This window comes from Astatotilapia calliptera, chromosome 4, assembly GCF_900246225.1.
Source record: "Astatotilapia calliptera chromosome 4, fAstCal1.2, whole genome shotgun sequence".
Lineage (NCBI taxonomy): Eukaryota > Metazoa > Chordata > Actinopteri > Cichliformes > Cichlidae > Astatotilapia > Astatotilapia calliptera.
In genome coordinates this window covers 706,179-729,931 of record NC_039305.1, presented here as the reverse complement: position 1 = coordinate 729,931, position 23,753 = coordinate 706,179, and the positions used below count along the sequence as shown (strand labels likewise).

The following is a 23,753-nucleotide window of genomic DNA, read 5'->3' as shown; positions in this document are numbered from 1 at the left end:
GTCTGGCTGGAGTATCGGGATCCGAGTCTGGCAGTGGCATCAGTTCAGGACTTTTGCTGCGGTTGTAGTCATGTTCGGCAGTCACGGCATTCTTGGGGCTGGTTTTTGAGCCAACAACACCTGTGTTTCTCTCCATTTCCTTGGTTGCTCCTTTGGTTAGACTTTTAAACTTCATGGGTGTTTCTTTTTCCTTCCTTTTGCTTCCCTGAGTTGCTGAAAACATCGCTGAGGTAACAGAGCTTTCCTGCTGTTAGCTGAGCTATCGCTTTGCAAAGAGGCTTGGGTCGCGAAAAAGTCCTTTGAAGTATGGTTCAGGAAGCCGTTACTTAGAAATGTTGCATATGTGTACTGAATAAACAGTCAGTAGAATAACTCATTTGTGATTCAGAGAAAAAACGACGGCTGAATGGTAAATGGCCTGTATTTATATAGCGCTTTTACTAGTCCCTAAGGACCCCAAAGCGCTTTACATATCCAGTCATCCACCCATTCACACACTGGTGATGGCAGCTACATTGTAGCCACAGCCACCCTGGGGCGCACTGACAGAGGCGAGGCTGCCGGACACTGGCGCCACCGGGCCCTCTGACCACCACCAGTAGGCAACGGGTGAAATATATTTGAATGATACGGTTAGCGCCCAGTTAGCTCCTAGCATTTCTCAACAGCTCTGCCTCCTTTTCGACTGCCCGGGACATTTAAACAATGGATAATCCGTATACAAAGAAATTCATGCTTTTCTCCTCAAGCGTCCCCCGATTGAGCAACAGCGCCGTAAAATAAGAAGAATGGCGCCTAATTACAGAGTTAATAATGCAGACTTTGTAATATGTCACGTGTAGATTCATCAGCCAGATGAAGTGTTTACTGACAATTCACAGTGATGGCGGACATCATTGTTGTGTATTTTGGGTTGTAACAGGATCCGTAGTGGGCTTGCCCCGATGCATTATGGGAAATGATGCTTTTCGGCTGTTGCTCGGGCTAGCTCCATGTTAAGTTGCTCCGTTATAATAAATACCGCAAGTTACGTCGTGGTCCGAGTATCATTGTTATACTAGTAACCCGGAGTGAAGATATAACAAAAGTGGCGACGAGGACGTCTGGACCGACGCTGCAGTCCGCTTTGGAGTTTTACATTTTTTTTTCCTGCTGATGCCTCGCGCTAACCTGGTGTTAGACGGCGCCGGAGGTAGGACGACGCTACCGGTGTGCGAAGGTGGATGCCGTTTTTTTTTTTTCTCCTCAGCTAAACGGGGAGGAATGTACAGCGGACAGGACGACGAGGGCAGACTCCGTAAGTGACGTTAACCAAAACATAAACGGATAAAAGAGACGTTACGAAAAGGAACAGTTGTGAGGGGAAGAGTGCCATTCAACCAGGAGCCGAGTAATGGCTGGAGTTACTGGCCCTATCGGTCCCTTCGACGAAAGCACGGAGCAATGGAGCTCATATACGGAGCGTTTTGGATATTTCGTTGCGGCTAACGACATACAGGATGCTAAACTGGTGCCCATTTTTTTGAGTGTGATAGGCCCAAAGACTTTTACCCTGCTAAGGAGCCTGCTACAGCCAGCAAAGCCAGGCAGTAAAAGTTTCACAGAGATCGTGGACACACTGACCAAACACTTCTCGCCCAAGCCCCTCGTGATCGCTGAACGGTTCAAGTTTCACAAGCGAAACCAAGAAGAGGGTGAGTCTGTCACAATGTTCGTTGCATCGTTACGCAAATTAGCTGAACACTGTGAGTTTAAAGATGTTTTAAATGACACATTAAGAGACAGACTCGTGTGTGGTTTAAGAAATGAAGCTGCACAGAAGAAATTGCTCACGGAAAGTGATTTGACTCTTGAGAAGGCAATTAATATCAGTGTGACCATGGAAATGGCATCAAAAGAAGCCCATGCGCTACATGCTACAGACAGAGTACACAAACTAGACAATGGTAAAGCAAATGCACAGGGACCATGCTTCCGCTGTGGCAAGTTAGGACACCTTGCTAGTGATTGCTGGTGCAAAGAAATGGATTGCAACAACTGTGGAAAAAAAGGTCATGTAGCACGGGCATGCAGGAACAAAAGGTGCAAGGATAAGGGCTCAAAGCCTGGGAATAAAAGAGGCACTGCAAGATTCAAAAAAGAAAGACATGTTCACACAGTTAAGCTTCATGAGGATAGAGCAAATGACTCCTCAGATGAAGAAGTGTTGTCTGCAATAAATACTGTGCGAATACTGAAGGTGGACGAAACCTCAGACGGCTTTTGGGTCACGCCCAAACTGGAGGGACATGTTGTAAAAATGCAGATTGACACTGGGTCAAAAGCATCACTAGTGTCATATAATGTCTATAGGACATGTCTGAAGCACCTTCCACTCAAACCCTCCGACACAGTATTTAAAGGATATACTGGACATCGAGTGCCTATGAAAGGAATGGCAGAGGTGACTGTTCAATACAATGGCCAAACTGCTAAGCTGCCTGTGTATGTTACGCAGAAGAACTGCCCTGCTATAATGGGACGTGTGTGGCTCAAAACAATCAGACTCAACTGGCAAGAGGTGAGAAAGCTGTCGCATGGTTCCTCTCAGCTACAGGCCATACTGGGAAAACACCAGGAGGTTTTTCGTGAGGAGCTGGGCAGCATGAAAAAAATTACAGTGAAGCTGCATCTCAAGCCTGACTCCAAGCCAGTCTTTATGAAGGCTAGACCTGTGCCGTACGCCATTCGGCCCAAGGTGGAGTCTAATTTAGACGCATTGGTCAAGAATGGTGTTCTGGAGCCGGTTACGACCAGCGAGTGGGCCACGCCCATCGTTCCAGTTCCCAAAAAGGATGGCGGAATCCGGATCTGCGGAGACTTCAAGGTATCCGTGAATCCTGTATTAACAGCAGAGCAGTATCCCCTTCCGCTGATTGATGACTTATTTGCTGGTCTGAGTGGAGGACAAAAGTTCAGCAAAATAGATCTCAACCAAGCTTACCTGCAAATGCACGTTGAAGAGCAGTCACGTGACATGTTGACTATTAACACACATAAGGGACTTTTCAGATTTTGCAGGTTGCCTTTTGGCATCACATCAGCTCCAGCATTGTTTCAACGAGCGATTGATCAAATCCTGAGCGGATTACCTGGTGTGCAATGCTATCTGGATGATATCCTGTGTACAGGAGCAGATGATGAAGAGCATCTGCGCAACTTGGATGCGACCCTTCAGAGGCTGAAGGAATACGGATTGAGAGTCCGTAAGGAGAAATGTGACTTTTTCCAGTCATCTGTGGAATATCTAGGGCACGTGATTGATGCAAATGGACTTCACACTGCACCTTCGAAGATCACAGCAATCGTGGATGCACCCCCACCACGAAATGTCAGTCAGTTAAAGTCTTTCTTAGGGCTGTTGAACTACTACGGACGGTTCATACCCAACTTGGCATCACTCCTGAAACCACTGCACAACCTGCTACACAAGGAAGAAGCATGGGAGTGGACAGCAAGCTGCCAAGACGCCTTTCAAAAGGCAAAGGATTCACTGACTGCATCTGAGGTGCTAACCCACTTCAATCCCAAGTTCCCAATTCAGCTTGCTTGTGATGCTTCTCCCTATGGGGTGGGGGCAGTGATTTCCCACATTCTCCCAAATGGCGAAGAAAGGCCAATTGCATTCGCATCAAGGACATTAAACACAGCAGAGTCCAACTATGCTCAGCTGGAACGAGAGGCGCTGAGCATTGTATTCGGTGTTCGGAAATTCCACCAGTACCTGTACGGTAGGAAGTTTACACTGTTTACTGACCATAGGCCTCTCACAACCATCCTGGGACCCTATACAGGGATTCCATCTCTTGCTGCTTCACGTCTCCAGAGGTGGGCGTTGATATTGTCAGGACATTCTTATGACATCAAGTATCGCAAATCGGAGTCTCATTGCAATGCAGATGGGTTGTCCAGGTTACCCCTTCCTGTTAAAAAACCCGTCTCTGACACAGTTGAGATCCTCTACTTCAGGGAGGTGGAGACAGCACCTGTTTCGGCTGTGCAGGTGAAAAAGGCGTCCAGAAATGACCCTGTGTTGGCAGCAGTGCTGGACTGGATCATTAAGGGTCTGCCTGCAAGTAAGGGTGTAGACCTGAAGGCTTTCCTGGGAAAGCGGGCGGAGCTTTCTGTTCAGGCGGGATGTTTGCTGTGGGGGAGGAGAGTCATCATTCCCATGTCACTGCGACCAAAACTGTTGAAGCAACTGCATGCAGGACATAGTGGAATAGTGAGAATGAAGGAAATAGCGAGAAGCTATTTTTGGTGGCCAAATATGGACAAACAGATCGAGGAGATTGCTAAGAACTGCTCTTCGTGTCAGATGGTCCGGAACAACCCACCACTTGCTCCTCTTCATCCCTGGGAGTTCCCACAGGAGCCATGGCATCGGGTACACATTGACTTTGCAGGTCCATACGAGGACAAAATGTTTCTTGTAGCTGTTGATGCACACAGTAAATGGCCTGAAGTGACCATCATGAAATCAGCCACCACTGAAAAGACCATAGAAGCTCTAGGAGAAATGTGCAGTAGGTTTGGATCTCCTACTCAGATAGTCTCTGACAATGGACCTCAACTGGTTTCACAGGAAATGGAGGCTTTCCTACGGGCTAATGGAGTGCAGCACATTACGTCAGCTCCATACCATCCTGCAACGAATGGTCTTGCAGAAAGGTTTGTTCAGACAATGAAACATGCACTGAAAACATCACAAGGCCAAGGAACACTGCATCAGAGACTGCACAAGTTTCTGCTTAACTACCGGAATAGTCCACATGCGACCACAAGGACATCTCCTGCCAACGCAATGTTCAAAAGAGACCTGGGCACTACCTTTGATCTTTTGAAACCCTCAACTGTGAAGGACACTGTACAAAAACAACAAGAGAAACAAATCATGTACAGGGGTCAAAAGGTCAAGGGCAGAGTCTTCAGCACCGGCGAGTCAGTGCAGGCCAGGAACTACCGAGGAGTACACAAGTGGGTTCCTGCAACTGTCATTGCTCAAACTGGTCCAGTTTCATATACAGTTCAGGTGGCCGATGGAGTCTGGAGAAGACACGTGGATCAGCTACTCCGGTCCGCACCAGTGTCTGCAGAAGGGTCTTGCGGAGATCTTGAAAATGCACTCATCGACTCGTCAGCCCCTTCACACACACAAGTAGAGAACTCCACCACATCAGGAACAGTGGTTCCACCTGTAAAGGAGACTGTAAGAGAGACTGAGACATCTTCGGTGTCAGGAACAAAGGCTCCACAAGAGAGCACACAGACGGACGTTACCACAGACCGCCGATACCCCAATAGAGAGCGGCGGCCTCCTGTTCGTCTGAGTTATTAGATGGCACCTGACCCAAATGAACGGGGCAGAATAATCCCCATGAGTCATGGGGGAGGTTGAGGTAGTCCACCCTCACTCCCCAAGATAGCAATTAAAAGAGTTGGTGTTGTAACCTTACAGTTAATAAGAGGTGAAATGTTTGTGAGGCTATTACTGTCATGTGCCAGTGAAGACGGAAGTTTGTGAGTAGATCACCTGTTTATTTCATAGTACATCCTTTGTAAGAGGGGAGGAGATGTTGTGTATTTTGGGTTGTAACAGGATCCGTAGTGGGCTTGCCCCGATGCATTATGGGAAATGATGCTTTTCGGCTGTTGCTCGGGCTAGCTCCATGTTAAGTTGCTCCGTTATAATAAATACCGCAAGTTACGTCGTGGTCCGAGTATCATTGTTATACTAGTAACCCGGAGTGAAGATATAACAATCATCATCACTATTCCAACAATCCTCTCCTCACAGACAAGCATAAACACACTCGACTATCGCTAAATCAGATTTAACACACGTTTGTAATGACGATAATTCAGTTTATAATAGGGTTTATTCGCTCGGTCAGCAGGTGGCGGTATCCTCGTACACTGGGGAGTAAACTGCCATTAAACGAACAGAAGAAGAAGAAAACATTGCACATGCGCAGTACGGATCGGGTAGACCCGATTTGTACGGTCAGACTTTACACATGCGCAGTAAGGATCGGGGAGTCCTGATCCGTAACTTTCTTTTTATTTTTCATTTTTGTCTACATTGTACTGAAATGCTTCATTATTGCAAACATTTTAAGATATACTTGTTATTCTTAACATCTTAACAGATACTCTGACCCATAACTATCGTAAAACGCTAAAACCGGAAGTAGAAACCTTTCGCGCATGCGGGGTACCGATCGGGTTTCCGGTACGGATCGGGTAGTGACAGTCCCACTTAAATCCTGCTAAATAGTTATTAAAACAATTAATAGCTTGAATTTTAATTTTATTTGGAGGAATAAGTGCCATTATATATCTAAAGATGATTTGGTTAAACCATACATTGAAGGCGGTGGAAACGCAATTGATTTTGATATAATGAATGGTGTTTTGAAACTTAAATGGTTAAAATCCTTCCTAAATAATCCACACTCCATTTGGTTTTTTATACCAAGTAAGGTCTTTAACACACTAGGGGGTATCGACTTTCTCCTAAAGTGTGACTTTGAAATTACCAAGCTACCTGCTAAACTCTCTGAATTCCATAAACAGGTCCTTCTTTATTGGAAAATGTTATTTAAACATAATTTCACTCCACATAATAGCCCAATTTGGAACAATAGATATATACTGATGAACAGAAAATCTATTTTTATTCAAGATTGGTTATCAAAAGGTGTTTGGGCAATTGCCCATTACGTAGAAGAGGAAGGACATGTTCTAGGACATCAAGATTTTTGCCAAAAGTTTAATATCCAATGTTCTAAAAGTAAATTTAATCGGGTTATAAAATCCATTCCATTGTCACTTAAAAACATAGTTGTAAATGATATAATATATTCTGACATCTCCCCCAAGTTAAGGCAATTATATATAGATGGTATTCGATTTTGTGATGTTAAATGCAACAATAAGTTTCTTAGATCGTCATTAAGGAGTCTTTATTCTCCAAATTTACTTAGGCGTAATTACATATTAAAAGATTTCCAAAGGAAAGAAATTGAAAAAATAAGAACTGATTATATCACCTTCCCTATCCCTCCTAAAGGGAAAGAAGTCCAATTTAAAATCTTGAATAAAATTTACCCGACAAATAGACTCCTTAGTGATAGATTCAAAATAGAAACGGGTAATTGTGTATTTTGTGGAACAGAAGAGGAGGATTTGGACCATCTATTCTTTTTGTGCAATTTTATACAAATATTTTGGTTGGATTTTCATACCTGGCTTTATTCCAGTGGGATTCAAATTACCCCGTTTACCTTAAATATGATAATGTTTGGAGTGTTTTTGAAAGAAAAGAAAGCTAATTATGGTGTTAATGTGTTATTAATCTTGTGTAAGTATTTTATACATAAATGTCGCTTTTTTAAGATTAAACCAACACTAGCTTACTGGAAAAAGGACCTGAACCTGTTGGTTAAATCTTTGACTTTAGTTAAAAAGAAAAAGGCTGCTTTTTTGTTTCCTTTGTAGAAGATTTTGATTTAGTGAGTTAATAATCTGTTAATTTATGTGACCCCATCTTTATATTTTATTTTCACTATATATGAAAGTTGCTAATATGTAAGAAATGTTTATTCTCTGAATCTGTAATATATGGTGCATTTTGTTTGTATGTTTATATTACTAATAAAAAATAAAAAAATAAAAAAAAATCCTGCTAAATGAAACAACTGCACCACCTGCTGTCTCAAATGTCACCCTGCACTGACTCCAGTAACAGCAAAGGATGCTGGGTAATACTCAGTGTGGTAAAGAGAGGACCTACCTACTTTGTCCTTGACCATAAATGCTGGAGCTGTGACTGTAAACCTGTAAAGAGCCAGCAGACGTCACCCAGAGGTTACAGCTGCTGGGCCCCAGTCTGACTCATCACTGTGAGCCACAGCTTAGCCCGCACTAAACAACCAGACCGCTGAGCAGCTGTTTTCATGCAGCGTTTGAAGAACACAAAGTCTGTATGCTCTGATCTTAGTTCAGTAACACATCATTTATGAAGTTAAATAAAATGTCCCTTACTTTTCCTCTTCTTTGCATCTTTCTCCATTTCTGAGTGTCACACCCTGTGTTTCTCTCCCTCTGAACTACAGCACACATGTTTAGTGTCAAACGTCACATAAGCACTTTGTGTGTTTGCTGATGTTTGTTGAGCTGTTAAAAAGGTTGCTGTTGAACTTCCCTGCTGTTTGCTCCTCTTCTGCAGCGCTAACTGGATGCTGAACAATGCTTTGCGACTTTACATCTGCACCATGAACGCATCAACAGTGAGGGTGTGAGTGGAGTGTCGCTATTTTCTTATTGCTGAGTAAATATCTGTAGAAGAAACGCCAGGCTGCAGTTCACAAAACCTCCTGGACAGCTCCATGTTTCCTCTCTAACATCAGTCTGCGATGGTCTGATGGAGGATTCCAGCTGTTCAGCAGTCCTGGCTCTGCTTCGTCCTGTTGTTGCTTACATGATGCTCCAGATGTTGTCTGCTGGTCAGAGGTCTGGACTGCAGGCGGGCCGGTTCAGCGGCCGTGCGGCTGGGACAGATGCAGTCTGCGATTTAGCGTTGTTCTGCTCTAACACGAAGGCCTCCCAGAGACACACGTCAGCACGGAGCAGGTGTCAGAGCAGTGTATAAACACCTGTTTATACCTTTGAGCAGTGATGGAGCCTTTCCAGATGTGCCAGCTGTCAGCTCCGATGCCCCCCATGAGAGCTGCAGGCTTTGACCTGAGCTCTGATATCGTTAGTCTGGAGGATGTGGAGTCCATTTTTGGCTCATAAGTAGAATAAGTCATCATAAATATAAGTAGTAATAAATAACGTTAAATGATTGGTCAAAGCATTAAAATTATGTTTTAAAAACTACAAAAAAAATCTCCGCCTACGAATCCCAGAATGCCCCTGTGCGAGGAGCAGCCGGCTCCACGTGCTCGGAGGTTTAAACGAGCGGCTGCAGCGCAGAGAAGGGGCGGGAAAGTGTGTCACTGGGGCACGAGGCTCTCCCCGCGGTCACATGGTCCCGTTTTCTGCCGCGTGCGGGCACGGCGGCCCCCGCACATTCATCATCATCAGCGTCCTGCTGCGCGCGCGCCTTGTTTCAAAACACACAGGCAGGCAGACAGAGGCGCGCGTGCAGCAGGACGGATCGCTTGGTTCCGCGTGCAGCAGGAGCAGTAGTTTGAATTCACAGAATAAGACCCCGCTTCTTCTTCTGTGGTGGTTTCTTCTCCCACGTCTCCGAGCCTGGGATGCGTGCGCAGCGGTAGCTTTCTGGGACTTTTAAACGAGGGTCGCGTGTGTGACTTTTTCTCGGATGTCACAGTGACCACCGCTGCCATGGACACGAACAACAACAACAACAACAACCCAGGTAAATACGTCCCCTACTCTGCACCTCACGCTTACATTAGAGCTGATAAGAGCGACGCTGTGCGCGTGCGGTACATTTATTTTGACTTTTAACAGTGTGGGGGTCTCTGCTGCTGCTTCAGAGGTCGAGTTTTAAAAGTTGTCAAATTTCACATGGAGTTTGGCAGCAGCGCGGGGTGAAGGCTGAGACAAGCAGGTTACTGGTCGATGAGTAAACTGTTGGTATCGTTAGTATCGGACCACAGGTCGAAGCTTTGAGCACCTGCGGCTGTGTGGCGCGCGAACCTCTGTTCCGGTGTTTGTGTCCGCGGTACAGGTTCTCTCAGCGAGGGGGGCGGGAGCATCGGGTTCAGGTCCAGACCAGGTTCTGGACCCCGCATTGCCCTCACTGCAGTCCCCGTGAGCAGGTGTCCGTGGCCGTGTTTCGGGAACAGCGGGTCCCGCTTGGCACATGTCCGGCGGTGGTCACGGGGACCGTGTACGTGACTGCGCCCGTGTGTTCGGGTAAGTGGGTCAGAGTGACAGCGGTCATGTCGGAGGGTGGACAGGTGTCAGGTGGACCCGCAGTAATGTGTGTGTACGTGCTCGCTCGCGCCAGTTGCCGGTTCACATGGACCGGCAAACCGAGCCATGTTTTCACGGAGCTCCGCGGGCTGTGATTGGCTGCCACTGAGCCTGAGCTCATTGTATAATTCCGCTGCTCCTCCCCCGGCTCCTCCCCCTGTGTGCTCCAAACACGATCACATTTAAAGATTTGCGCACAGTCACGTGGTTTGACGTTTGCTCATTTTCGCTGACGTCAGGAGCCTTTGCTCTCTTCTTCTGCACTTTTATAGTTTGTATTTGTATGTGATCAGATTATTGATCATGGCTGATTCTGATCGATGACCGGGATGAGGATCTTTAGCACACACTGATGGTTCATCGATGATAGTAGTTACAGTCCGGCTCTCACTTGTCCTCACCTGTTAAAGCTGCAGTTTGGGTGTTTTTGTCTCCCCCTGCTGGCGCAGACAAGAACAACACAAACACAGCTGAGCGCTGGTTTCTGTGTGTGGCTTTTATCTGCAGCAGCACAGACTGCACTCAGCTTGTTTCAGGCAGGAGTCACAGAGTTTTATTCAAATGCCACTAAGGATGTTGAGCCGTACACAGAGACACGTCACACACCTCGCCACAGACACCTGCAGCTGACCGCGGTGACGTGGAGCTGCTGGGAGACGCAAGAACACAAAAACATGAATCTGTGTTAAAATAATCCCTCAGGAGTTTTTTCAGACTGCAGGCTTACTGATGTAAATAACGATAATATATTTATCACATGATGTAATAAAGTGTAAACCGACAAATAAAACTCGACATAAAACCTGAACACAGTGACGAACACGACAGGTGAGACGATGGACCTGTGCAGCTGATTTATTTACATTTCTGGGACAAAAGGAGCCAATCAGAGGGGAGTGAGGTCAAGGAGGGAGGTGTGAATGAGTGAGGGAATAAAACAGATGTGAATGATGTATGTGATTTATGGAAGCGTCTCCATGTCTGCTCGAAGTCCGATATTCCTGATCCAGGATTCCTGCTGTATCCCCAGGATAGAGCGCCGCTCTGCTCGCTCTCACAGAACTTCCTGTCAGCTCAGAGTTCAGCTAACACGTTTCCCTGCAGCACGCCCACAAACCTCAGACCAACTTTAAAAAACATGGCGGCGTGACGCTTAAACACGTACTTAAAAGGTGATAAAGAGGGTTCTTAGAGAACGTTTAGTAAAACATCACTGCAGCACTGTCAGAGAGACTCTCAGGACACGTCAGCGTTTGACCTCGAGTCGTTAGCCGTTAGCCACTTTGAAATTCCCACGGTGAGCAGAGACCCTGATGAAACGCGTTTACGCTCAGTCAAAGAGGGCGAACATGTGTCAGCAGCTGGATCCTCTCCTCTGGAGGTCAGCACAGTGCCTGAAGGAAGCACAGCGTCTTATTCCAAGCACGGATCGTTTAAAACCTTCACGAGGGCCTGAAGATCATGTGATCTGTCCTGAGACCTCGTGAGCAGCAGAGACGTGCCACGTCACCACCGCGAGCGTCAGCGCTAACGGGAAACTTTATTAGAAAATGATTCCCAGCTGGAGCATGATGCTGTTGTCAGGTGGAGGTGAAATGAAGCTTTCTTATCCCACAGTCTGATAGGAGCCTTTGCAGATTACCCAGAATGCACTTTGTGGAGCTTCCTGCAGGGCACGCTGGTTACTGCTCCTCTGAGGATGTGACTGATGAAGTCAGATGAAGGTTATTCTTCTTCTGCGGTTTCAGCTTTAATTATCTCTGAGTGGCTGTCGCTCACGAGACGAAGCAACTCATCTGCCAATTAGAAGGTTGGTGGTTCAATCCCTGGCTCCTCCAGGCTGGGGCAAGACACCAGCCCCAAAATGTTCTCTGACACATCCAACAGCGTGTGTGTCAGTGTGTGTGTGTGTGTGTCACTGTGTGTGTCACTGTGTGTGTGTGTGTGTGTGTGTCAGTGTGCGTGTGTGTGTGTGTCAGTGTGCGTGTGTGTGTGTGTGTGTGTGTCACTGTGTGTGTGTGTGTGTCAGTGTGCGTGTGTGTGTGTGTCACTGTGTGTGTGTGTGTGTCAGTGTGCGTGTGTGTGTGTGTGTGTGTGTGTCACTGTGTGTGTGTGTGTGTGTCAGTGTGCGTGTGTGTGTGTGTGTGTGTCAGTGTGCGTGTGTGTGTGTGTGTCAGTGTGCGTGTGTGTGTGTGTGTCAGTGTGCGTGTGTGTGTGTGTGTGTGTCAGTGTGCGTGTGTGTGTGTGTGTCAGTGTGCGTGTGTGTGTGTGTGTCAGTGTGCGTGTGTGCGTGTGTGTGTGTGTGTGTGTGTGTGTGTGTGCTCTGGGAGTAGAAGAATCAGTCCAAAAACAAGCCCCTCATCTTCGCTTTCTCTTCTTATTCTTGGACTGTGAGCAGCTTTGCATGACTGACAGTTCATAATAATCCTTCTGTATCTGACTCTGGGCTGACTCCGCAGGCTCTCATTCATCCTCTGGGATCAGCAAGTTTACTCTCTGTGATGTCATAGAGGTCTGCAGTCTGCAGTCTTGGCTCACACTCAGCTCGTTACGAGAAACTCTAGATTGTTGAGTATGAACATCGCCATAGCAACAGCAGATATATGACAGGAAGTGAGGAGGAGTTCACGTTTAAGCTGAAGAATCTTATTTTACTGCAGCAGAAAACGCTGCAGATCTGTGTGTGTGTGTGTGTGTGTGTGTGTGTGTGTGTGTGTGTGTGTGTGTGTGTGTGTGTGTGTGTGTGTGTGTGTGTGTGTGTGTGTGAGAGAGATGAATGGCGGGAACGTGAGAGTGTGTGCAGAGGGAGGGTAGGCGTGGGTGTGGGCGGGCCTCTGGCGCTCCAGTCCCGTTGCAGAGCCGTCTGAGTGGAGCAGGCACGTGTCTCAGGGGCGTGACCACGGAGTACACACGAGCCTCCCGCCGAGGCTGCGTGAGGGGGAGGAGGGGAGGAGGAGGGAGGCAGCAGGTTCAGCACAGACATGAGCACAGCTCGGATATTTCTGTGGTCAGACGCTCAGAGGCCATGTGCAGCTTTATAAACACGTCACGTGACCTTCATCAGCACTCGTTTGTGTCTGCATTTCCACGCTGAGTCCTCTGTCTGAGTGTCTGTGCTGGTCTGTGAGCTCGCTGTGGTTCCTCGTGTAGCGTGAAGGTGATGGCGGCTGCTCTCCTTGTTCCTGTCTTGGTGACCCAGTTTGTGAGCTGGCAGCGGGCCTTGCTGTGTGAGTGTGTGAGCACAGACTCACAAAGCACACATTCAGCCTGAGTCTGAGCAGCAGAACATGAAGGTGATCACAGCTCGCACTGGTCGTGTGTGTGTGTGTGTGTGTGTGTGTGTGTGTGTGTGTGTGTGTGTGTGTGTGTGTGTGTGTGTGTGTGTGTGTGTCACGTGCAGCTCTGACATGTGCAGACAAACATCATCCTCTCATAACAAAGAATCAGGGGTTTCCTCCTGTTAGTGCTTCTGACTCCTCGCCGTGTGTTGACTAACAAACACATCGTTAGTCAACACTAATGCTCTGTGAAGGTCGCTGCGTGTCACGAGGTGAAAGGTGTTTGTCCCAACCTCAGTGGGGTCAGGTAGTTAGTGATATTGTGTCATACAGGGACACCAGAAGCTGATACTTAATCAGATAAATTCAAATATTTTGGGAACACTACAAAACAGAGGGCCCATCTCTGCAGCGTGGTCCTGACATAACGTCCAACGCCATCGAAGCCACGGCGGTAAAAACAGGACTGCAGCCTCCCACAGAGATCAAACCTGCCGCTGCACCGATCGTGTTCAGCGGTCACAGTCTGCATGTGCTGCTGATGAAATCGTTGCTCAGAGCTTCACGTGATTTACAGGATGCTGATGGGAGGCAACAGGTCTGCAAACAGTCGCTCTCAGACGCTGTGCACATGTGGCAGCCGATCACTTCATTTTGAGCCCGCTCGGCGGCAGACCAACATTCACGGCAGCTTTCACTGGTGCTTTGATGAAACCTGAGAAGGTGTGAGTCTAAATCCCGCCTCTGCTGAGCGGCGGTACAAAGTCACGCTGCGCTGCACAACGAGCAGAACAAAGAGCAGAAATAAGCACTTACAGGCTTTTATTTTGTAGGAGGAGGCTGTGATGTGTACAAGCAGTAAAACCGAGTCGCTCAGAGCGTTCGAGGAGTAGAGGTGGAACGCTTCCCCCTCACCACTGTCAATAACCTCTGACCTCCCCTTGCTCTCCTGCAGGAGGCGTGATCTCCTACGTGGGCTCCTCCGGAGGCTCTCCCACTCGGACCAGTCCGGTCTCCATGTACAGTGAGAACTCCAACTCCCAGTCCTTCTTCACCTCCTCCTCCTCCCTCACCCTGCCGTTCCTCAGCTCCGGCTCCAGCTCAGGGTCAGCCGGAGACGACGGGTCCTCCTCGGCCTCCTCGTCGGCAGCAGGCTCGCCTCGAGGCCGCGACGACGGCGGCTCTCTGAGGACGTCGCCCAGCAAGTCTGTGGCCAGTCTGACCAGTAAGTACGCAGTTCGTTTGCATGTTTGTGTGTTGAGCTGAACGGAACCTCTGATGTCACTTCCTGTATGTGACTGTGTTTCAGAGCTGAACGGCATGGTGCTGCTCTGTAAGGTCTGCGGCGATGTCGCCTCGGGTTTCCATTACGGCGTGCACGCCTGCGAAGGCTGCAAGGTGAGATCTCACACACACAATGGAACTACCGACTCAATGATAGTATTTGTGTTAATTAATTAAAATCTAAAACTGTTATTCTTATTTTTTGTTTTTGTAATATTTCAGAGTTATTTACTTCCTGTTTATTTTCAAATGCGTTATTTCTTTATTCACACACATCACATGCACACAGGCTTTAAGTGATGATGTGATGAAGCTTCAGTCCAAACTACTCTGCATTTATTAAGGCTGTTGTGTTTTTAACATGTTTTAATCTTTTGTATCTTGTTCTGTTTAATCTGAACAAGCCCCTAAAAACAGTCAGTGATCCCTGTCGGCCTCTCTCGGCTTTTATTACCACTGTTCATTTTAAAGCTCAGTTTTTAAAACCTTACGATGTAACTACAGCCCAGCCCATGCAGCAGTATATGAATGACTAACCTCGTATTGTGGATGGATTATCTCAGTTGTTCTCCTGACTGAAGTTTGGTCCTTTTACAGCATCCTGCCATGCGATTGCATTTGTTCCTGACCATCAGGAACCTTCACGTTAACTTTTATCGAGTGGAAGAAAGTTAGCGTTCATCCTCCAGCTTCACTGTGTTTATGCTAACATAGCTGTGTCGCTAGCGGTCACGTAGCACATCATTATATAGCAGCTAGCCCAACTTCAGTAACCCTACAAACGCCACTGCTGTTTAGTTTTCTGTCTTCATTTATGTTGGAAGTGATAACAGAGCTGTACGTTTTAATTTGTTTCAGAAATCTCTCAGTCAGAACATGCTATTTTTGCGTGGAAGCTAGCGAGCTAACTTCCGCTAGCTTCCTGCTAACTTCTAACTCCGTTAAATTTAATAAATTCTGTTTTCATGGATGTTAAACTTAACTGTTACACCTGGTAAAGCAGCAACGCTGATCATTTTATTACAGATGAAAGAGTTTAGACAGTTTTTAACTCTCAGTGATGCCGCAGTGTTCGTTTGGCTTTGGAACCTGAAGCGGCTAATGACGTCAGACTTAAAGACCGGATATACAGTCCGCGGATTTTGGCAGTTTTGGGGCTTGGTGGTGATGACGATGATGATGCTGAAGGTGACGGTGTGGGCGTGTCTGGTCTTGCAGGGCTTCTTCCGCCGCAGCATCCAGCAGAACATCCAGTACAAGAAGTGCGTGAAGAACGAGAGCTGCACCATCGTGAGGATCAACAGGAACCGCTGCCAGCAGTGCCGCTTCAAGAAGTGTCTGTCTGTGGGCATGAGCCGCGACGGTGAGCGCCCGCCTCACCTGCACGCCCACCTGCAAGCCCGCACACTCTGAATCCGACCTAACTCCTCCTCTTCCTCTTCTGTCCACAGCGGTGCGCTTCGGGCGGATCCCGAAGCGCGAGAAGCAGAGGATGTTGGCCGAGATGCAGAGCGCCATGAATAACATGGTGAACAACCAGCTGCAGAGCGACTTCCAGCTCGCCAGCCTGTCGTCGTCCTCCTCTTCCTCATCCTCTTCCTCCTCGCCGTGCCCGGGGGTGACCATCGCCCCCCGGCCTCAGCCCTCAGCCCTGCCTCCAGCCCCCTCCTCACCCTCCCCGCCTGCTTCGGCTTCCTCTTCCTCCCCACCGCCTCTTCCCTCCCATCAGAGCTCCTCCCCCTCCTGCTCCCCACCCCCCAGCCCCGGGATGGACTCCACCATTAGCGCCATTGCTCGCGCTCACCGCGAGACGTTCCTATACGCTCACGACAAGCTGGCCAATAACCACGTCCACCACAATGGGGAGGCGGAGCTCTGGCAGCCCAACCGCTGCCCAAACGGTTACCATGCCAACGGCCTCAACACCATCTACCACCACAATAACAACCTGGCCACAGAGTGCTACCTACCGGAAAACAGCCGCACATATCTTCACCGTAGCAACGGGAGGCAAAGCCAGCAGAGCGGTCCCGCTGGTCATGTGACCCAGGAGCAGCGCTGTCCAGTGAAGAAGCAGACGGGGATCGTGCTGGTAAGAGCTCATCCACTGGGGGAGGGTTTACAAGCTGTCACCTGATTGGCTGACGGTGCTGTCCTGTCTCCGCAGGCTTGTCCAATGAACATGCAGCCTCACGCCGACCCCTCGAAGACCCCGCAGCAGATATGGGAGGACTTCTCGCTGTCCTTCACGCCCGCCGTCAGGGAGGTGGTAGAGTTCGCCAAACATATCCCAGGATTCAGCGGTCTGTCCCAGAACGACCAGGTGGCCCTGCTGAAGGCCGGCACCTTTGAGGTGAACCTGTGATGTCACTCGGTTTAGTGGGCGAGGTTTGTGCTGATTGACCCTGTGCACGAGAAAATGCTAACTTCCTGGTTTGAGACCGGATGTGGGGTTGTACATTTCCGGTAGCTTTACTTTGCGGTCAATCGCTACTGCGAAGATATCCTCCAACATCATGTCCAAAACTCGAAAACAGAAAGATGGTGTTAAGTTACAAAGAGCAGAAGCTGGGAACACTCACCGCTGCTGTGTCATAAAAAATCTAATGATCAATTTTGACGTTTAAAGCATTTAGATCGATCAGTTGTTTACATCACTCAACACAAGCAGAACTGCATTACTGCAGCAGAAGACACATCGTCCACACTCAGAAGCACATCTCTGCATAGTGACTGGTCTCATGATTCAAACAGGCAAATGTTCAGCATTCAAACTACAGGTGAAGAACAGTCAAACCAGATGTTTCCCCGTTATGTTGATATCAGCTAGTCCAGTACACACCTACACAGCATGTTAACAAACCGTGAAAACCACACAAAAAATGAATGATTACTGGTAATGGTTTCTATACATTAGTATGTACGAAGGGTATGTTGTGACTTACCTTCAAAATTACAGCGGTCCCTCGCTATAACGTTCACCTTTCACCTCGCTGTTTCGCAGATTGCAAGTTTGCATGCTTTTTTTTTACGTCACATTGTGTCCTGCGTCCTGATCGCTGCAGACGATCTCCTCCGTGACGTCTCTCCTGTACAGTACAGAATCGCTGCATCGATGCTAGCAGTGTGACTGAAATGCAGTGCTGTATGTCCACGATGTCCAGGAAACGATTTGCACCGTCAAAAAATAAAATTGGCTCCTTGATTTCACCTCTCGCTGGTTATTTTTAGAACATAACACCCGCGATAAACGAGAGACAGCTGAGAAATATAACATCTGAATCCCTTTTCTCTTTTGCTCTGAGGCGCGGGGGAAAATATCGACAAGTCGATGAACATCATTTACAGATATGTTGGGTAAATGCCTGAGACATCTATAGAAATGTAAATCGCCGCTTGATTCATTCATTTGCTTAACTTGTTTTGGACCGTAAACCAGGCGCGAATAGGACACCGGAAACAAAGCTCCCCACAGGAGTTTCCGCACCGGAAGTAGCATATGCTAACGTGCACATAGTCAGTTGGTTGATTGAGATTCCTTAGATGCTGTACCCGACCTGACCACTAGGCAAACTGGGGGCGCTGCACCCACCCTCTAGATATTTACCATGTCTTCTCACTCAGCCAGTTACAGCACTGTCATCCAATCAGAGCACATTTTAGGGAAATGACCTCTGACCTTTGAAAAAACTATTGAGTTCACCCTCGAGTCCACAAGAGTGCGAGTTTAAAAACTCCCACTAACGTTCCCGAGGTCAAAGATCTGAAGCTCAGGTTGCTGTTTAGTTGCATTTGTTCATGGAGACGTAGCGGTCGCAGCAGTTGCTTGTTGCAGCATTTGGTTAAGTTAGTGAGTTGCCGTGTTTAGTTGCAGCATTATGTTTCATTGTGAGACGCAGTCTTTGCTGTATTCTGCCCTCGCACTTAACTAGACAGATGGACAACCATCTTCCCATGTAGAAAAACCACAGCGCTGTTCCTTTCTGGCAGATTTATTTGACTGGATGCTTCGCATGGCTTTGTTGAAATACATGAATGTGCCATAGGGGTAGCAAACTGTCCTTCTCCCGCTAGACAGGAAGTAATGAGAAATAGCACTTCTGGTAGGATGTCAAAATAAAATGAACAGTGTGCCAGAAACAAATAAAGATTGCATGAACTTATATAACACTACATAACATGAGGGGCGAATCTTAAGGAGCCAGAACATGCTGCATTGTCTGTAGGTACAGAAAATGTTGCAGATGTAGTCCTGGAGCTACAGCATGATGTTTACTTGTTGCTGCAGATGTAGTTTGTGTTGCAGTTGCTTGTTTTCTGTGTAGATTTGCAGTCACCCACGTCACGAAAGCTTTCTTTCCCAGCTCCTTAGGCTAGTTGCTTGTTGTTCAGTTGCAAGTGTTGCATACGTTGCAACGTAGTGGTTGCTAGAGTTGCTGTTGTTGCAGGATTTGGCTTAGCTGCAGGAGTTAACGTGTTGCTGCAGTTGTAATGGGCGGTGTTTGGCTGAAGTTGCTGTGTTTAGTTGCAGGAGTTTGGATGTGGCGAGTTTTCTAGGCAGAGGATGTTGATCTATTAGCAGGAGTTGCAGATGTAATGTTGCTGTAGTTACACGCCTCCTCGTTGGTTGCTCAAACTCGTGTCAGGCTGAGATCGAATGAAACCTAAATGTGTCGGTGACATCATCGCGCTTTCACTGATTGCCCGTCCTTGTTTCCTGTCTCAGGTGCTGATGGTGCGTTTTGCGTCGCTGTTTAACATGAAGGAGCAGACGGTGACGTTCGTCTCCGGCGCCACCTACAACCTGCAGGAGCTGCGGGCGATGGGCATGAGGGACCTGCTGGGAGCCATGTTTGACTTCAGCCACAAGCTGGCGGCGCTGGAGCTGGACAGCGAGGAGCTCGGACTCTTCACCGCCGTGGTGCTCGTGTCAGCAGGTGAGCAAAGATCGCCGCCGCCGTAGATTAGCTGAAACGTATCGCAGTTATTTAAGCAACGTGTTGAGTGTTTAAGAAGGAAGTATAGAAAATCAACTTCCTGTTTGTAGCACATAACTACGGCGAGTGCAGGTGTAGCCCGAGTTTGTGTGGTTTAGCTGTTGTTGTTGTTTTCGATGCACGTTCAATCATCCAGGTAAGGAAATCGCTAAAAGTTGATTCTTTCATCTGGATGTTTTCAGAGGAGAAACGTTTCTCCATGTTGCTGCTGTAGTTGCACCAACTTGTTGAGTTGCAGGTTGTGCCAAGTTTTGGTGTAGTTGCAAAAGGTACCGTTTGTTCTGTAAGTGAAGCGTCGTGGTTGCAGTGATTTAGGTAGCAGCGGCGTATGTAGATGTTGTTGCCGTAGTTGATGTCTTGTGTTTAGTTGCATAGTTAATAATTTTTGGTTGTTGTGTGTCGAAGTTGCACATGTCGAGTTTGTTTTTAAACTGTTTAGTTGCAGCTGTTGCTGTAGATGTAGTGGGTGGAGTAGTCACCGGGTTTGGTTCAGTTGCAGTAGTTGTAGACGTAACAGTTGTTGCAGTTGCTGCAGATGTAGTGGTTGCCCGTTGCTCGCTGACCTGCCCTCTCCGTGTGGTTTCAGACCGCTCCGGCATCGAAGACGTGGCGTCGGTGGAGCAGCTGCAGGAGAATCTGATCCGCGCTCTTCGCTCGTTGGTCAACAAGTCGCCCGTCGCCCCAGAGAGCGAGCACCTCGACGTGGACTCGCCACGCTTCACCAAACTGCTGCTGAAGTTGCCAGATCTGCGGACGCTCAACAACATGCACTCTGAGAAGCTGCTGTCCTTCCGCATCGACGTTTGATGACATCACTGCGATGTCACCGCATCGCCACGCTCTCCAGCCCTTAACATCGCAGCGTCATCCAGACCGCATCGGACTGGCAGGATGATGATGTCATCAGCAGAACTTTGCAAGACATGCGTCTCCCCGCCAAAATAAAAGTCTGCTTTAAAACAGCTGGTTGATGTTTTAAAGGAGCAGGCTGCCATTTTTAAACCACACTATTTTAACCTGTGTAAGCCCAATCCGTTAGCTTAGCCTAGCCAGCCCAGTTCTTTGACTTTACTGGAGCGTCGCCAGCAGGAAGTCTGAAAGACAAAAGAAAGAAGCGTGAAGGACGTGGACGACGACAGTACGCTAACTGACGAGCTCACACAGGACAAACCTGTTCGTTCAGCTTCACTTCCACTTCCTGTTGATGTCATCATTCTGTCTGATTTTAGCTTCGTTAACGTTCATGATGAGTTCAGACGCTTTTAATTTGAAAGTTTTCCCAGCTGGAGACAGATGCACACTAAAAGTAGCTCTTTCAAACATCTGGACGCATCCAGCTGCTTCTAATGATTTTAAGGACTTTGGGATCAGCTCCTTCGATTTTCAGCGGCCGGCGATCTCTGACTGCGGCGGCCTCCACTTCCACTCTGCAGGAAACAGAAACTCTTCCAGTACGAACTGATTCATCCTGAACTTCCAAACTGTGGAGCGCCCGGAATGATGACTCCACCTACTACAGAGATGGAGGAGGCGGGGCGTGACCTGGCGACGCCTCAGACAAACCTTATGCAGCTGATGTTCTGTAAAGAAACTGTACATAGCCATGAACACAAAGATCCAGCTATACTTGAACTGTTTCCCTGAGATCTGTTGTACACAACTATTTTTGGTTAATATGAATATATGCCTGTGCAGATATCGTGACTATTAAAGTATGTACGAGCGAGGAAGTGCACCTGATGAAAGAAGATCTCTGATGTGTTTTAATCTGTGGTTTATGTTGTAAAGACGTTATATAAAAATGATATATAAATATATGCACACATGAGTCGTCCTGAATCTATAATATTCACACTGATCATAAAGACGTTACTGCGATGGACTGATGATTGGACGAGTCGGAGCTGAAGTAAAACGACCTTCAGTTTTCTCTCAGCGAAGCTCATTTTACCCACCAGCAGCGGAGGAGAAGGTGGAGTCAGTTACAGCGGCTGGTGGAGATGCTGTAGTGGCAGGGTTTGATGTCACAGACTCAAGCTGCTGCTGGTTGTAGTTGCAGCAGCTGTAGAGCGGGTGATGTAGCTGTAGAAGAGCCTGATTCGAGCTCTCTGTTATTGTACCGCAGCAGCTGTATGTGCTCTCTTCACGCCCCAAATCAAAATTGAGGAGGCTGTAAAGCAGCTCATGATGTTGGGACTAACAGTCACAAAAACTCATTTTACTACAGTAAAAACTTTTAAAAAAATCTGAAAACTGAACAATCAGTTTTATTTAAGTAGCGCCAAATCCCCATCCGTCCGTCAGTCAAAGAGACCACGCCCCTAATAATGAGTTTATTTTGACACGGAAGTCTATGGGACTGACTCACTGCTGCCTCTGCTGGGCACCACAGGAACTGCAGCTCTCAGTGCTTCCATGTTGGGTTTATTCTAGTTTATTTAGACACGAAGCTTCGTCTGTGTCACCTAGCTCACCTTTATTAGTGGAATATAAAGGTGTTTAGGGTTATATTCCAGTGGGTCTGAGCTCAGCGGCACAGTCTGCCCTCTGGTGGCGTTTTTGTGCCTTGCACTACAGTCACTGAAATACAACATCTAACATCGTCTCTTCACCATCACACATATTTATCTCTCTGTGAACTGTAAAGTATGAGAAGAAAAGAAAAAATATTTCATGTGTAATTTCAGGTTAAATGTTTAATGTTTCATATAAAAACGAGACACGTTGATGACTTATTAATTAAAACAAATGAAAAACATATTTCATATGAACTATAGGCTGTAAATACAGCAGCGCCAGCTTTCTCCTTCACCAGACTCCTTTGACTTTTTCACTGATTTTAGAGCCGCAGACTGTGACAAACAGACATCCACGTGTGTCTGAGCAGCATGAGGTGAAGCTGATCGTGATTGGTGGGTTTTTGGAGGTTAGTGTCCTGTTGGCTCTGAGCTTTCAGCAGTCAGTGGGACAGCAGGAGAAGAAGGAGAAAGTGAGTCACTCTGAGGAGAAAGTAGGTCGAACTGCAGCCTCATAATCAAACTTCCACTTTCTGGATTCTGATTGGCCAGCTGCATCTCGATCTCAGCATCCCCACTGCCCAATGAGCAGCCAGCGGGCGGAGACGAGCACTGTGTCCCAGTTTCAGATGGACTCGCACATCATTTCCTTTTAGTGCTGTGCGTACTTATATAACACGTTTACAGCCGTGTGGTGCGTCACCGTGACAACGGATCACTCTGATCACTGATTTACAGCAGCAGGAGGAGGAGGAGGTCCACAGCAGGAGGAGGAGGTCGTCAGGCAATAAACAATAACACAAACTGAGATGTTGCACACTTGTTTGTATGTGACACTGAGCTGCAGGCGCATGCTTCATAACCACACCTGCATGGTGATGATGTTTTCGCGTGGAAGCAGTCTCCACCAGACTCCAGTCAAAAATGTTCCGTTTTCACACGTTCACTTTTACAGTTACGTGTTTATCAGGGTTAAAGCTCCTTCACTGACGCACCAGACTCCACGCATATACGTGTATTTACAGCTAATAATAGCTGCTTTTATTACGCCTGGCAGCCGTCTCAAACCGTCTGCTCATCTGAGGAGATGCTGACAATCAGTAAATGCTTGGAGCAAAAACACGAAGCAGCCTGGCTTTCGTACGCTAACCCTCAAACCAAACTCCATTCACATTTGTGCTCATTTTAAACACGAACAGAATCCTTCACTTAGTCCACTCAGATATTTTCCTGATGTCAGTTTCCTACTGGTGACTCAGCAGCAGTCACACACGTCCACGTTCCGCTGTATTAAGAGTGGGTGAGATGTGCGTGGAGGGGAAACTCCACAGTGATCTGCAGTAATCTCATTCTTCAGCCGGACTCCTGTGCATACACTAACCAGCAGCTGCTTTTACTCCACTGTCCTCTCACCAGACTCCGGGTGGACCTTTCCACACCTTGCTGTGACCAAAGATCAGTGAAAATCTAACTATGTGCCCAAGAGCATCAGTTTTACAGGCTGTAATTTAGAATTATTTGTTACACCAAACTCCGTTTAAGTTTTGGCTGATTTTACACTTCCGTGCATTTGAACCAAGCCCCAGTGAGAAACGTTAAACCTGTTAAACCTGCATGTTCTGCAGACACACGTGAGCTCCGTGGCTGTTTCCGTGTTTCTATGAGAACACGTGACCCGGTGTGTCAGC

The 23,753-nt window shown here is 47.5% G+C and overlaps 2 protein-coding genes across 2 annotated transcripts; both read left to right on the top strand.

Annotated features, from left to right (window-relative positions):
* Positions 1 to 837: 837 nt before the first annotated feature.
* LOC113021341 (uncharacterized protein K02A2.6-like) lies at positions 838 to 5,377 on the top strand. Its single transcript, XM_026165957.1, has 2 exons — positions 838 to 1,694; positions 1,804 to 5,377. The coding sequence occupies exon 2, from the start codon at positions 1,880 to 1,882 to the stop codon at positions 5,375 to 5,377; it is 3,498 nt and encodes a 1,165-aa protein (XP_026021742.1). The 5' UTR covers positions 838 to 1,694; positions 1,804 to 1,879.
* Positions 5,378 to 8,971: 3,594 nt separating this feature from the next.
* On the top strand, positions 8,972 to 21,377 carry nr1d1 (nuclear receptor subfamily 1, group d, member 1). Its single transcript, XM_026163835.1, has 8 exons — positions 8,972 to 9,427; positions 14,224 to 14,493; positions 14,578 to 14,666; positions 15,771 to 15,915; positions 16,004 to 16,644; positions 16,720 to 16,905; positions 19,279 to 19,489; positions 20,136 to 21,377. Exons 1-8 carry the CDS (start codon positions 9,394 to 9,396, stop codon positions 20,354 to 20,356), a joined length of 1,797 nt encoding a protein of 598 aa, XP_026019620.1. The 5' UTR covers positions 8,972 to 9,393; the 3' UTR covers positions 20,357 to 21,377.
* Positions 21,378 to 23,753: the final 2,376 nt, after the last annotated feature.